Source organism: Phyllobates terribilis, unplaced genomic scaffold (genome assembly GCF_046119375.1).
Source record: "Phyllobates terribilis strain yellow unplaced genomic scaffold, ASM4611937v1 Scaffold_4__5_contigs__length_816908805, whole genome shotgun sequence".
NCBI classification, from domain to species: domain Eukaryota; kingdom Metazoa; phylum Chordata; class Amphibia; order Anura; family Dendrobatidae; genus Phyllobates; species Phyllobates terribilis.
The window spans coordinates 72711861-72726752 of record NW_027362764.1 but is presented as its reverse complement, the minus strand read 5'-3'; the positions used below and the strand labels follow the sequence as shown (position 1 = coordinate 72726752).

At 46.4% G+C, this 14892-nt stretch overlaps 1 protein-coding gene across 7 annotated transcripts in view; it reads left to right on the top strand.

Moving 5' to 3' along the window:
• NEBL (nebulette) overlaps nt 1–14892 on the top strand; it is a 292333-nt gene that overhangs the window by 194548 nt on the left and 82893 nt on the right. For 4 of the 7 annotated variants that reach the window (XM_073677481.1, XM_073677486.1, XM_073677483.1 and 1 more), the window contains 5 exons: nt 4451–4546; nt 5501–5596; nt 6569–6664; nt 7397–7492; nt 10476–10571. The exons of 1 other annotated variant lie outside the window; for it this stretch is intronic. In XM_073677481.1, coding sequence (XP_073533582.1) covers nt 4451–4546; nt 5501–5596; nt 6569–6664; nt 7397–7492; nt 10476–10571 — 480 coding nt within the window. The remainder of the gene's footprint in view (nt 1–4450; nt 4547–5500; nt 5597–6568; nt 6665–7396; nt 7493–10475; nt 10572–14892) is intronic. 2 more of the 7 variants (XM_073677482.1, XM_073677484.1) reach the window with 2 other exon arrangements.

The following is a 14892-nucleotide window of genomic DNA, read 5'->3' as shown; positions in this document are numbered from 1 at the left end:
TCACAGCTAGAAGACACGGCCCTGTGCGCGGCAGTGTCTGCTAGCGTGACGTCATGCAGTGTGCCCTGCACTGCTTCTTACCACCAGAGAGGAGCTGGATGACTGGAGCCGAGCAGGGGGACGGTGAGTGATGTGTCAATGTGTGCAGATATCATTGTGTGATATGTCTGTTTATATGTAGTTTTGTGTTTCAAATGTGTTTATGGCTAAGTGCCCATGATGCAGAAATGCTGCATATTTTTTCCGCTTCTCCCTGGCAGGAAAAACGCATGCAGATTTTACATGCGTTTTTCCCGCCAGGTAGAAGCGTTTGTCAAGCGTTTTTGCATGCATTTCCACATGCGGGTTATCAAGCACTTTTCCAAGCGATTTTAGCATCACTTGGAAAGTGCTTGACAACTTGGTCACACTATATAAATCCATGCAACCGGCATATATAGTGTGACCAAGTAATAGTTAAAAGAAAGAATAAGAATGGTAAAAAATAAAGATTATACTCACCTTCCGATGGCCCCCGGTCTCCTCAGCGATGCGTCCGGTGTGTTTGGCGGCTCACGGTGGTGTGAAAGGACCTTTCATGACGTCATTTAGTCATATGACAGGTCACGCGACAGCCGATGTCAGCTGTCGTGTGACCTGTCACATGACTAAATGACGTCATGAAAGGTCCTTTCACACCACCGCGATGCATACAACAGACCAGACGTATCGCTGAGGAGAACGGGGGACATCGGAAGGTGAGTATAATCTTTATTTTTTTTATTTTAAATTCTTTTTTTTTACAGGTTCTATGGTACCTGGGTCTGGATGACAGCCTCCTCTTCTCTACACCCGGGTACCATCCACACATTGAATCACTTAATATCCGCATGTGCACATGTAGTCATGCGGATATTAAGTGATTCAATGTAAGTCAATGGCGGCAATTACGCTGCGTGTCCGCAAAATTAATGGACATGCTGCGTTTTTTCCCCAATGATAATCCGCATTGGAAATTTCCGCAGCATGTGCACAGCACATGCGGATTATCATTGGAGACCATGGGGCGCGTATTACCAAGCGTTTTTTCAGCGTTTTCACAGCGGAAATTCCGTGGCAAAAACGCTGGAAAAACGCACAGTAGGCACGCAGCCTATGCGTGTATGTATTTGTCTTTGTATATGTCTGTATATGTTTGTTTGTGTGTGTATCTGGTGTATCTGGGGAGGGGGGGGGGCGCCGTGCGGTCTCCGCCTGTATTTGGGGGGGCGCCGTGCGTCCTCCGGCTGTATCTGGGGGGGCGCCGTGCGGCCTCCGGCTGTATCTGGGGGGGGGGGGCGCCGTGCGGCCTCTGGCTGTATCTGGGGGGGGGGCGCCGTGCGGCCTCCGGCTGTATCTGGGGGGGGGGCGCCGTGCGGCCTCCGGCTGTATCTGGGGGGGGCGCCGTGCGGCCTCCGGCTGTAACTGGGGGGGGGCGCCGTGCGGCCTCTGGCTGTATCTGGGGGGGGCGCCGTGCGGCCTCCGGCTGTATCTGGGGGGGGGGCGCCGTGCGGCCTCTGGCTGTATCTGGGGGGGGGCGCCGTGCGGCCTCTGGCTGTATCTGGGGGGGGCGCCGTGCGGCCTCCGGCTGTATCTGGGGTGGGGTGGCGCCGTGCGGCCTCCGACTGTATCTGGGGGGGGGAGCCGTGCGGCCTCCTGCTGTATCTGGGGGGGCGCCGTGCGGCCTCCTGCTGTATCTGGGGGGGCGCCGTGCGGCCTCCTGCTGTGTATTGGAGGATTATGTGAAAGCTCATATTATACAGTATGAGACCCTACATACATAGGGGGATGTCAGCATACTTAATTGTGCTCAATATTAAGTCATACAATTTTAATCTAAAAAAATAATTATAATATATTAATATTGTGCAGAATTAATTTCACATGAACTATCACATGATCTATCAAAGGGGGATCATGTGACAAGTCAAGTGATACATCAGGTGTGTGTGTGTGTGTGTGTGTGTGGGGGGGCCCCATGCCGTCTAAACTGCCCGGGGCCCATGCTACTCTTAATCCACCCCTGGGTATGTTTGAGTTATACATACTTCCGGCCAATGGACGTGACCTTGCTTCATAATCTTGAAGTCTCCTGGGATTCTTGTCTTTTAGGCCACGTTCACACGTTCAGTATTTGGTCAGTATTTTACATCAGTATTTGTAAGCCAAAACCAGGAGTTAGAGAAAAATACAGAAGTGGTGACGTGTTTCTATTATACTTTTCCTCTGATTGCTACACTCCTGATTTTGGCTTACAAATACTGATGTAAAATACTGATCAAATACTGAAGGTGTGAACGTGGCCTAACACAGGAGTGGTGAGCTGAATTGACACTTTTCTTTTGTCTTGTGGTATTCATTGCTATGTTGAGCCAAATTCTTCAAAATGGTGCATCGGGGTGTCATGATTTTTGTGCAAATGTAAAAATCCTCTTTACTTTTGACTTTTTTTTTTTGTGGCTTTTTAGAGCAAAAAGCTGCATGTTCTGTTAAAATGCCACGCACAGCTCTAACATTTGCGCTAAACATTCTGCTATACAGAAGAAAAATTGTTTCTTAATAAGGTCGGCCACAAACATCTGGAAAACGAAAAATTTGCCCGCACCTCGCGAACATAAAAAAAAAAATGAAAACAAAAATGAACACTTAAAAAATAGACTTTGGGATTTATTTAGTTTGGCGCAAATCAAACACAGGCTTAAAACATCAAAAGGTTGACAAAAAACAGACATAATCGAACAATGAATTTGGCCCCATGATTTTTTAGTAAAAAAAAAAAAAAAGTTATGGCTGTCGGAACATGGGAGGAACATGCAGGAAATGCAGCGCAGCTCTATTCTAGCAATGTGATTAGGAGAAATATTAAAGAAGGCTTACAAAGTGAACTTACATTAATTTCTGTGTGACGTGTATATTAATACCGTATGAACTTGCACGTGTAAAGTTTCTCGTGCAGATAATAGAACGCTATCCATAGACTGGAATGGCAACACTGCCATCTCCAGGACATAGGACGACGCAGAGCTTCAATAACAGTGTAACTAGTTGTAAAGTGGATGAAAAAGTTCAGAAATATCAGCAAACCATCAATGTTCCAAAAATAATTATTTCTACTCTTAGAACTTTTAAACCACAGAGTAGACAAAATCTTGTTATATCGTCAATCATCACTCGTTATGGAATGAAATCTGCCGGTGTAAACCCTCCATTACCTCGTCTAATCAACCATTTATCTAATAATGAATCAAGGATTTGGGGTAATGAGGCATGCACCACGTTGGGGATATTTTTAGATATTATATGTAGAATGCACATTTTTTTTTTGTTTAGAAAAATAGGTCAAAGCCAAGAAAAGCTATTTTGAAAACTCAATAAAAAAATGTGTTCTACAAAATCTTGGTTCGAGATGTTCACACATTTGTAATTGCGTTGCATTTTTTTCTCTGATTTTCCAAAATTGCTGTAAAATAGGCATGTTTTTTTCCTGCTCTTTTGGAAAAACGGAGCTCTATGTTATCGTCTGTTCATAGCCTAAAGGTTCACAGTGCTGGGAGACTTAAAGGGGTTGTCCAGGCTTGGAGCTAACGTCTGCAGTCACTCTGTATGCGCTGTCCAGATTCCAGCACCAGGAGAGGGTGGTCTTGTGACCACAAGAATATAATTTCCAAACTTCCGGCCACATTCTGACTAGACGTGACTGGCCTCGCTCAACTCACTTGTATTAAGTGAGGCCACACACCGTCTAGTTGGCAAGTGACCACATGTATGCAAATTGCATACTTGTGGTCATGTGTCTGCCTGCTCCTGTCATTGGGATCAGAGAATTCTACCAGCCTGCAGTGCGCGTATTGTGAAGACTTACAAGTTTGCAGTCATGTAAAGTGACTGCAGACTTGAACCTCAAGCCTGGACAACCCATTTAAGGGATTCCCCCTCAGCATCCCTCTTTCGGGCTAGAGAAAAGAGTCACTAAAAAGAGAAATAATCAGCACAGCATGGTGTCCCCCAGTGTATATGATTTGCATACTTCTGGTCACATTCCAACTAGATGTGTTCATCCTTACTCAATTCATTTGTATTCATGTCTAGTGGGCACGTGACCGCATGTATGCAGATTTTATACCTGCAGTCACGCACCCGCCCACTCCCAATGCTGGCACCGGAGAATCCTGACATTGCACACTGTGCTGGTTCACAAGTCTGCAGTCACATTGACTGTTGACTTGAGGCCCAAGGCTGGACAATCTATTTGACATGTCAGTGGATTTTATTAATTAAAATGAGAAATGTGTGATACTTTATTTCTCCTGTGGTGGCGATGCAGGTGAATTAAATTTTTACAATTGGATATACCCATAGATTACAGCCTATTGATTTATTAACCATTACAATAACGTTGACTAATTTCTAGTGAATTGATTTTGTTTTACAGGTTAACTATAAAGAGGAATATAAAAAATCCAAGGGCAGGAATGAGTTTATTCCTGACACTGCTAAACTGAAAGCCGTCACAGACTCCATATCAGAGGTGAGATTCATTTAGTATTTGTGTGAACCTGGATGTGTTGGATCATAAAATTAACAATGTAATTGTTTTCTCCTGCACTCTGTCTACTGAAATCGTTTTAGCCAACATTTGATAATCGAGCATAAAATCACGATACAATATTGAACAATATTAAACGTTTGTTCATAGCCTAAATGTTCACAGTTCTGGGAGACTTAAAAGGGTTGTCCAGGCTTGGAGCTAACGTTTGCAGTCACTCTGTGTGCGCTGTCCGGATTCCAGCACCAGGAGGGGGTGGTCTTGTGACCACAAGAATATAATTTCCAAACTTCCAGCCACATTCTGACTAGACGTGTCCAGCCTCGCTCAATTCACTTGTATTAAGCGAAACCACACGTCTAGTTGGCATGTGACCACATGTATGCAAATGACATACCTGGGGTCACGTACCTGCCTGCTCCTGGCATCGGGACCGGAGAATCCTACCAGCCTGCAGTGCGCATATTGTGAGGACTCACAAGTCTGCAGTCACATAGAGTGACTGCAGACTTGAACCTCAAGCCTGGACAACCCATTCAAGGTTCCCCACTCAGCATCCCTCTTTTTGGGCTAGAGAAATGAGTCACTGGAAAGAGAAGGAATCGGTACAGCATGGTGTCCCCCAATGTATGTGGTTTGCATACTTATGGTCACATTCCAACTAGATGTGTCCAGCCTCACTCAATTTACTTGTATTCATATCTAGTGGGCACGTGACCGCATGTATGCAAATCGTATACTTGCAGTCACGCACCCGCCCACTCCCAACGCCGGCATCGGAGAATCCTAACATCGCACACTGTGCCAATTCACAAGTCTGCAGTCACATAGACTGACTGGCGACTTGAAGCCCAAAGCTGGACAACCAATTAGATATGTTAGTGGATTTTATTAATTAAAATGAGAAATGTGTAATACTTTGATTTTGTTTTACAGATCAGCTATAAAGAGGAATATAAAAAATCCAAGGGCAGGAATGAGTTTGTTCCTGACACTGCTAAACTGAAAGCTGTCACAGACTCCATATCAGAGGTGAGATTCATTTAGTATTTGTGTGAACCTGGATGTGTTGGATCATAAAAAAATTAACAATGTAATTGTTTTCTCCTGCACTCTGTCTACTGAAAAGGTTTTAGCCAACATTTGATAATCGAGCATAAAATCACGATACAGTATTGAACAATATTGAATGTCTGTTCATAGCCTAAAGGTTCACAGTTCTGAGAGACTTAAAGGGGTTGTCCAGGCTTGGAGCTAAAGCCTGCAGTCACTCTGTGTGCGCTGTCCGGATTCCAGCACCAGGAGGGGGTGGTCTTGTGACAACAAGAATATAATTTCCAAACTTCCGGTCACATTCTGACTAGAGGTGTCCAGCCTCGCTCAATTCACTTGTATTAAGCGAGGCCACACACATCTAGTTGGCACGTGACCGCATGTATGCAGATTGCATACTTATGGTCACGCACCTGCCTGATCCTGGCATCGGGACCGGAGAATTCTACCAGCCTGCAGTGCGCATATTGTGAGGACTCACAAGTCTGCAGTCACATAGAGTGACTGCAGACTTGAACTTCAAGCCTGGACAACCCATTCAAGGGATTCCCCACTCAGCATCCCTCTTTTTGGGCTAGAGAAATGAGTCACTGAAAAGAGAAGGAATCAGCACAGCATGGTGTCCCCCAATATATGTGATTTGCATAGTTATGGTCACATTCCAACTAGATGTGTCCAGCCTTACTCAATTCACTTGTATTCATGTCTAGTGGGCACGTGACCGCATGTATTTGTATGCAAATCGTATACTTGCAGTCACGCACCCGCCCACTCCCAACGCCGGCATCGGAGAATCCTGACATCGCACACTGTGCCAATTCACAAGTCTGCAGTCACATAGACTGACTGTCGACTTGAAGCCCAAAACTGGACAACCAATTTGATATGTCAGTGGATTTTATTAATTATGGTAAAATGAGAAATGTGTAATAATTTGATTTTGTTTTACAGATCAGATATAAAGAGGAATATAAAAAATCCAAGGGCAGGAATGAGTTTATTCCTGACACTGCTAAACTGAAAGCCGTCACTGACTCCATATCAGAGGTGAGATTCATTTAGTATTTGTGTGAACCTGGATGTGTTGGATCATAAAAAATTAACAATGTAATTGTTTTCTCCTGCACTCTGTCTACTGAAATGGTTTTAGCCAACATTTGATAATCGAGCATAAAATCACGATACAATATTGAACAATATTGAATGTCTGTTCATAGCCTAAAGGTTCACAGTTCTGAGAGAATTAAAGGGGTTGTCCAGGCTTGGAGCTAAAGCCTGCAGTCACTCTGTGTGTGCTGTCAGGATTCAGGCACCATGAGAGGGTGGTCTTGTGACAACAAGAATATAATTTTCAAACTTCCGGCCACATTCTGACTAGCCGTGTCCAGCCTCGCTCAATTCACTTGTATTAAGCGAGGCCACACAGGTCTAGTTGGCACGTGACCACATGTATGCATATTGTATACCTGCAGTCACGCACCCGCCCACCCCCAACGCTGGCACCCGAGAATCCTGACATCGCACACTGTGCTGGTTCACAAGTCTGCAGTCACATAGACTGACTGGCGACTTGAGGCCCAAGGCTGGACAACCCATTTGATATGTCAGTGGATTTTATTAATTAAAATAAGAAATGTGTAATACTTTATTTTTCCTGTGGTGGCGCTGCAGCTGAATTAAACTTTTACAGCTGGATTTGCCCATAGATTACAGTCTAGTGACTTATTAACCATTACAATAACATTAACTAATGTCTTTTGAATTGATTTTGTTTTACAGGTTAACTATAAAGAGGAATATAAAAAATCCAAGGACAGGAATGAGTTTGTTCCTGACACTGCTAAACTGAAAGCCGTCACAGACTCCATATCAGAGGTGAGATTCTTTTAGTAGTTGTGTGAACCTGGATGTGTTGGAACTCAAGTCTGCAGTCACTCTGTGTGCACTGTCCGGATTCCAGCGCCAGGAGAGGGTGGTGTGAAGACCCGGGGTCTTCTGTGGGCAGAACACTACTCAGACAACACAGGGTGAGGGTAAAGCAGTGTGACAATATTTTATTGAAACACCAAACAGACAATAAACACATAGAACAGTCCCAGCAAATACCCAAGATGGTACAACAATACACAGTCTCACCCTTCTGCTGGCCCACCTGGGATAGAACAACTGTGACTTTGGAACTTCTAGGGCCAACTACCTCAACCAGTGGCCCTCCGCCTTTGGCAAGCCCCCACAGAGACATGGTAGCGGCAAGTTTAGGAAGCTGACAGTCCATCGAGGTACAAGGCCAGGAGACCCGAGGGTCCCACCCTGGCCTCTTTGAGAGTTTCCATGGGGTCAGATGACCGGCTGGTCCCACCTGGCAATCCCAAACAACATATCCATTGTGCCAGGTGAATTCATCGTCCCAACCTGGTCTTCCCAAATGTATCCATGGGCTCTCTGATGGTCAATATCCTTAGGCTGGAATCATGTAGAATCCAAATCTGTGTCTCTTTGGATAAAGCCATGGTACCAAGCTGATGGTCTGAAGAGAGTCTGATCTTTGGTACTCCTTGTAAAGTCTCTTTCAATTCTCTGTTTCAAACGGCAAGTGTTGGGGGGGTATTATTCCACAGGCTCGGGTCTCATTGTTTGAGCATTTAATCAATTTACATAGTTGATATAGCAGGGTGCTCTTGTAAATAAACATCTAGCTTGCTTTAGAACAATATGCAGCTATCATAGTAACAAACATGATTGTTTCAGAACCAAGAGAAGATAACATTCAGGGTTATACAATGACTGGTCTGTCCTTCTTGACCCACCAAAGAAATACACACAAGTTCTAAAGTCAACACAAACACAATAGTGCATTTCTCCTGGCTTAACAAATCTAGATGTCTGGCTGATTAAGATAAGAAGCTGTTTCTTCACATTGCTCCCCCATTTTAATCAGCCAGGCATGATAGGATCCCAATCATCTTTCTCCATTTATTGGGAACAGTCCAAAAGCATGTCTTTAAGCACAGACACACATGTAACAGGTCTTACCTTCATGAGAACAATACTTTGCATCATCCAGTTTTCTCAGAGCATATTCCATGTCTTCCTTGCGAATAAACTCCACACATAATTGACGAGAACCAACTCCTATCCATTGTGTCAACATATACCATCCTCAGCATCCTGTGGTTCCTGAATTAAATCCGATGAGTGTAGGTGGCCTGGTATTCAATCCGTTGAAGCTGGTACAGCTCCTGTAATTGCCGTTTTCTTGTTGCTGCTGTATATCCTCCCTGGTCCTCCTTCGAAGGCCGAGATGGTGGGGTTGGACATGGTAGCATCCAAAACCCGCTGTGTATGCCTTACCTATGGTCTACTGGGTCTGTCTACATGCCTCTCTGGTTCTACAGCCCTTTGAACGGTGTGTGCTAACACCATTCCCCCAGATCCACTGGGCTGAGTAGTATCCCACCGTTGCCACCAAAATATGAAGACACGAGCCTTCCGTGGGCAGAACACTACTCAGACAACACAGGGTGATGGTAAAACAGTGTGGCAATACTTTATTGAACCACCAAATGGACAATAAACAGATAGAACAGTCCCAGCAAATACCCAAGATGGTACAAAATTACACAGTCTCACCCTTCTGCTGGCCCACCTGGGATATAACAGCTGCGAATTTTGGACTTCCAGGGCCAACTACCTCAACCAGTGACCCCCCGCTTTTGTCAGGCCCCCACAGAGAAAAGGTAGCGGCAAGCTTAGGAAGCTGACAGTCCATCAAGGTACAAGGCCTGGAGACCCGAGGATCCCACCCTGGCCTCTCCGAGAGTTTCCATGGGGCCAGATGACCAGTTGGTCCCAATCTGGCTTCTCCGAATGTCTTCATGGGTTCCAGGCAACCGGAGGGTCCCACCTGGCAACCCCAAACAACATATCCATGGTGCCAGATGACTTCATCATCCCAACCTTGTCTCCCTAAATGTATCCATGGGCTTTATGATGGTCAATGGAGCAGATCCATATCCTTCCAGTCAGGGCCTTGTACCCTTAGGCTGGAATCATGTAGAGTCCAAACCTGTGTCTCTGGTTAAAGCTATACTACCAAGCTGATGGTCTGAAGAGAGTCAGATCATTGATTCTCCTTGTAAAGTATCTTTCAATTCTCTGTTTCAAATCTGCCTGCTACAGAGGCATATGTTCCTTAAATAGTTCACATTTATCCTTTCAAGTGCACATCCACAGGGCGCAAGGGTTAAGGAGGGTATTATTCCACAAGGCTCAGGTCTCACTGTTTGAGCATTTAATCAATTTACATAGTTGGTATAGCGGGAGTTCTTGTAAATAAACATCTAGCTGGCTTTAGTACAATATACAATTAGCATAGTAACAAACATCATTGCTTCAGAACCAAGAGAAGACAACATTCAGGGTTATACAAATACTGGTCTGTCTTTCTTGACCCACCAAAGGAACACACACAAGTTCTAAAGTCAACACAAACACAATAGTACATTTCTCTTGGTTTAACAAATCCAGACGTCTGAAAGCTGTTTTGTCACAGGTGGTCTTGTGACCACAAGAACGCTGGCACCGGAGAATCCGGACATCGCACACTGTGCCGATTCACAAGTCTGCAGTCACATAGACTGACTGGCGCCTCTAGGCCCAAGGCTGGACAACCCATTTAACATGTCAGTGGATTTTATTAATTAAGATGAGAAATGTGTGATACTTTATTTCTCCTGTAGTAGCGATGCAAGTAAATTAAACTTTTACAACTGGATTTACCCATAGATTACAGCCTATTGATTCATTAACAGTTACCATAACATTGACTAATTTCTAGTGAATTGATTTTGTTTCACAGATCAGCTATAAAGAGGAATATAAAAAATCCAAGGGCAGGAATGAGTTTGTTCCTGACACTGCTAAACTGAAAGCTGTCACAGACTCCATATCAGAGGTGAGATTCATTTAGTAGTTGTGTGAACCTGGATGTGTTGGATCATAAAATAATTGTTAACAATGTAATTTTTCTCTCCTGCATTATATCTGCTGAAATGGTTTTAGCCAACATTTGATAATCGAGCATAAAATCACGATACAATACTTTTTGAAAGTTTAAAAGACATAGGGGCTGATTTATCAAGAAGTTTTCTGGGGTAAAACTGCTTGAAATGTTTTAAATGTTTTGCATAAATCGTAGTTGCGCAACAGTTTTTCAAGTTTTCTTGTTTTTATGGCAGTGCTGGCCAATGCCACCTACTCTCTAAAAAATGGGTAGATCCGCTTTTTCATCTATCTATCTATCTATCTATCTATCTATCTATCTATCTATCTATCTATCTATCTATCTATCTATCTATCTAGTTGACGCGCCCCCTGGGCCATGTTCTGTAGCGTTGCGCACGCGGGGAATACCCGGAGCCGGATCTGTTGGGGGTGGTAGTCCTCGTGGCGGTGACCCGGTCCGTGCCCAGGGTGGTCAAACTAAGTGGCAGTGCTCGGCATTAAGATGTTATAGAGTTCGACTACGCCACCCGTTGATTGCGGCTATGAAGCCGCCGCTGCAGGGCAGACCGCTGAGGCCGGTGGTACGGTGGTGCAGCGTGGATGGTATAACCCCCAACGGGAGGGGTATAGCCTCAGGGCAGGTAATGAGGCAGGCAGGAATGATGGTGGTAGTGGTGGTGTGACAAGGAATCACTGAGACGTGCGGTTGCAGTTTTCACAGCTTTACTCACAGTTCTTTATCAGGTCACTTGTGCGCAGTAAGGACCACCCGAGCCGTGCCGCGCCCACCAGGTGAGGGACTCGGTTAACTCCCAGGCAATTCCGGAGCGTGGTCCAGAGCTCCCCTCTCTTCCTTCCTACTGGCCGTCCCCACCAGGGACCCACCTTTGTCCGGCTCCCTCGGGCCTTCTGGTGGTGAAACCTTTCCCGGTTTCCCTGACCCTATATGGTATGCCTTCCTGGTGGATGTGGCGAGGGGTCGCGCCAAAACTTGACCACGACCTCCGGTTCCTGGCTAAGGATAATTGGCCTCCACCAGTTTGGGATCCGGCACCCTGTTCTGCCAACCCTTCACCCGGTATCTTGTGGGATCTCAGGGTTCCCTCTGTGCTTGCGTCTCTGGGCCTTTCCTTGTGTTTCTGTTCCTTCTCTCTCTCTGTCTCAGGTCTCACTTCAGGCTTGCCTCTGGAGCTGGGCCCAGACTGAGCCACAGCTCCTCGTCAGCCCTCTCTGGCTGAGCTCCTCTCCTCTTCTCCTCCTGCCTGAACTGAACCCTGAACTAAGATGGTGCCCACCTTATATACCTCCCTCTATGTGTGAGCCCAGGTGACCAGCACCCAATGGGCTCCTACCTATGCCCAGAGTCCCTCCCCTGTCTGCTCCTACACCACAGGGATATTCCTCCCCCCTCCCCACTCCAGCCGGGGACAGACGCTGTCGTACCTGCACATCTATCTGGTGGGAGTACCGTTGATCTGTCCCCCGGAAATGGGGTGAGTGTAGTGTATGCAGCTAACTGAGCTCCGTTCCACACTCCATCCTTACCCGGGAGTGGAATACCACACCTCTGGTTCGAGGTGCAATACCCCTGTAGCAACCGAGTCCTCAGGGTGCTACATTCCCCCCTGGTAAACCACAGCACGTCCTCGGGCTGGAATAGAATAAAACAATTAGACATACAAAAATTTTTAGAGTGCACTCACATATAAGATATTAACTATGAACTCATCCCTTTATGGGAGGTACTCTTCTCCTAGAACGTTACAGGTATAAAACATTTTCCTATGACATTATAAAATATCTGGCTAATGCCACCGGAACTCTTTTGTAAAACATTATGCAAGATTTTGGCGTTACTGTTTTAGCAGCATAATAAACTTTCTATTATAAGACATTTTCACATACAACGTTTTTAGAACATATTCTTGATTTCTGGCCACGGTGCAACTTGTGACCAGGTAAAGTGCAACAGTCACCAATTCCGTAGTAGAAAAAAACAGTTCCTTATAAAACCAGTAGGGGGCGCTTTAAGAAGCGCAACTATTTACAGGGTGTTGACCGCTCTCAGTCCTCGGCCAGTGGGGAATAAGGAAATGGCTGCTCACAATCCTCAGCCTGGTTAGGGATAGGGGCACACAGGAAACATTTCTTTAACAGTTCCACACTAGTCCCAACGGGGACCACACTCCAATTAGCAGCATGACAGGTACCCTTACGGGTAACTATATACAGTTTCAGTTACCGTTCATTAGTAACGATGTCCTCCTGCTCCTTCCTGAGGGTAGTCTTCAGACCCGTCCGGGTCCTCTTGGTCTTCCTCATACTGCATCTCCTCCTCAGTCAGCCGGTGTACGTGAAGGGCGTACGGTCCTTTAGCACACTGATGCCGGGTGAAGGCGACCACATCACCCGGGTAGAGGTCACGTCCGCGGTGTCCCTCCGGCAGGTGGCTCTCGACATCCCTGCGGGTGACAAAGACGTCGCCGGGGGTTCGGTGATCCCGGATAAAGCCCCAGCCGTTCTCCAGTTGAAACTTTATTACGGTCCTGTTGGTGCGGGGACCGTGGGCCGTACGGGGGTTTCGTCGGGCCCGGCATTTTTGCTCCGCGGTTTGGGCCTGCAGCTGTTCCTCGCGGATCCGCCTCTCTCGCCGTTCTCTCCCAAAGACCTCTAGCTGTTGACGGCAGCACTCCTCACGCCGGGCTGCGGCCGCCCGGGTCTCCTTGGTGAACCCCATGAGTTCCTCACCGGTCGGATCCCATGCGAATTGGGCGTCCTCCAACGGGAGCGGGACAATTTTGGCGGGCGCCGGTGCCGGGATCAGAGGCTCACACAGGGGCCGTTCCCTCCGGAGTCGGGGGTTGATGTACTCCGGTGGCCACACGAAGGGCAGCCCGTCCGGGCTAGTATGCTGCGCGAAGAGATCTTCGCCCAGGGGCAGCACTGTGGAGGTCGAGGGCGCTGTGGGGGCAGCGGTGCCCGGAGGTACTCGGCCTTGCGTCCAGGCCGGAGGCATCCTCTTTGGGTCCAGGTATGGCACCTTTGGGGAGGAGGGCGCTGGAGGGGCAACGGCGCCCGGATGCACCAGGCCTTGCCTTGTGGGATCTCAGGGTTCCCTCTGTGCTTGCGTCTCTGGGCCTTTCCTTGTGTTTCTGTTCCTTCTCTCTCTCTGTCTCAGGTCTCACTTCAGGCTTGCCTCTGGAGCTGGGCCCAGACTGAGCCACAGCTCCTCGTCAGCCCTCTCTGGCTGAGCTCCTCTCCTCTTCTCCTCCTGCCTGAACTGAACCCTGAACTAAGATGGTGCCCACCTTATATACCTCCCTCTATGTGTGAGCCCAGGTGACCAGCACCCAATGGGCTCCTACCTATGCCCAGAGTCCCACCCCTGTCTGCTCCTACACCACAGGGATATTCCTCCCTCCTCCCCACTCCAGCCGGGGACAGACGCTGTCGTACCTGCACATCTATCTGGTGGGAGTACCGTTGATCTGTCCCCCGGAAATGGGGTGAGTGTAGTGTATGCAGCTAACTGAGCTCCGTTCCACACTCCATCCTTACCCGGGAGTGGAATACCACACCTCTGGTTCGAGGTGCAATACCCCTGTAGCAACCGAGTCCTCAGGGTGCTACATATCTATCTATGTAATATTTATGTCATATCCATCCATCTACAGTTTCTACCTACAGTATCTACCTCATATCTATCTATCTAGAAAAAACATAGCGAAGCAGCGCCAAAAATACTATAATATGGGTGCAAAGCTTTTTGGATATTTACTCTATTTGTCCAATATAATATAAATAGAAAAAAAGCAGCGTTTCTAATAATGAGAAAAAAGTGAGGGACTTTTTATTAGCCCATTTTGGTTCCATAACAGAATCTTTCTAAAGAAACAAATGAATATATCATATAGATTTATACAGTTATGGCAAAAGTGTTGGCACCCTTCAAATTGTTTCAGAAAATAAAGTATTTCTCCCAGAAAATTATTGCAATTACCCATGTTTTGTTATACACATGTTTCTTTTCTTTGTGTGCATTGGAACAACACAAAAAAACAGAGAAAAAAAGGTAAATTGGACATAATTTGACACAAAACCTCTAAAACGGTCCTGGCAAAATTGTTGGCACCCTCAACTGAATATTTGGTTGCACACCCTTTGGAATAAATAACTGCAATCAATCTCTTCCTACAACCATTAACAAGTTCTTTCTTACACCTCTCAACTGGAATTTTGGACCCCTCTTCTTGGAAACTGCTCCAGGTCTC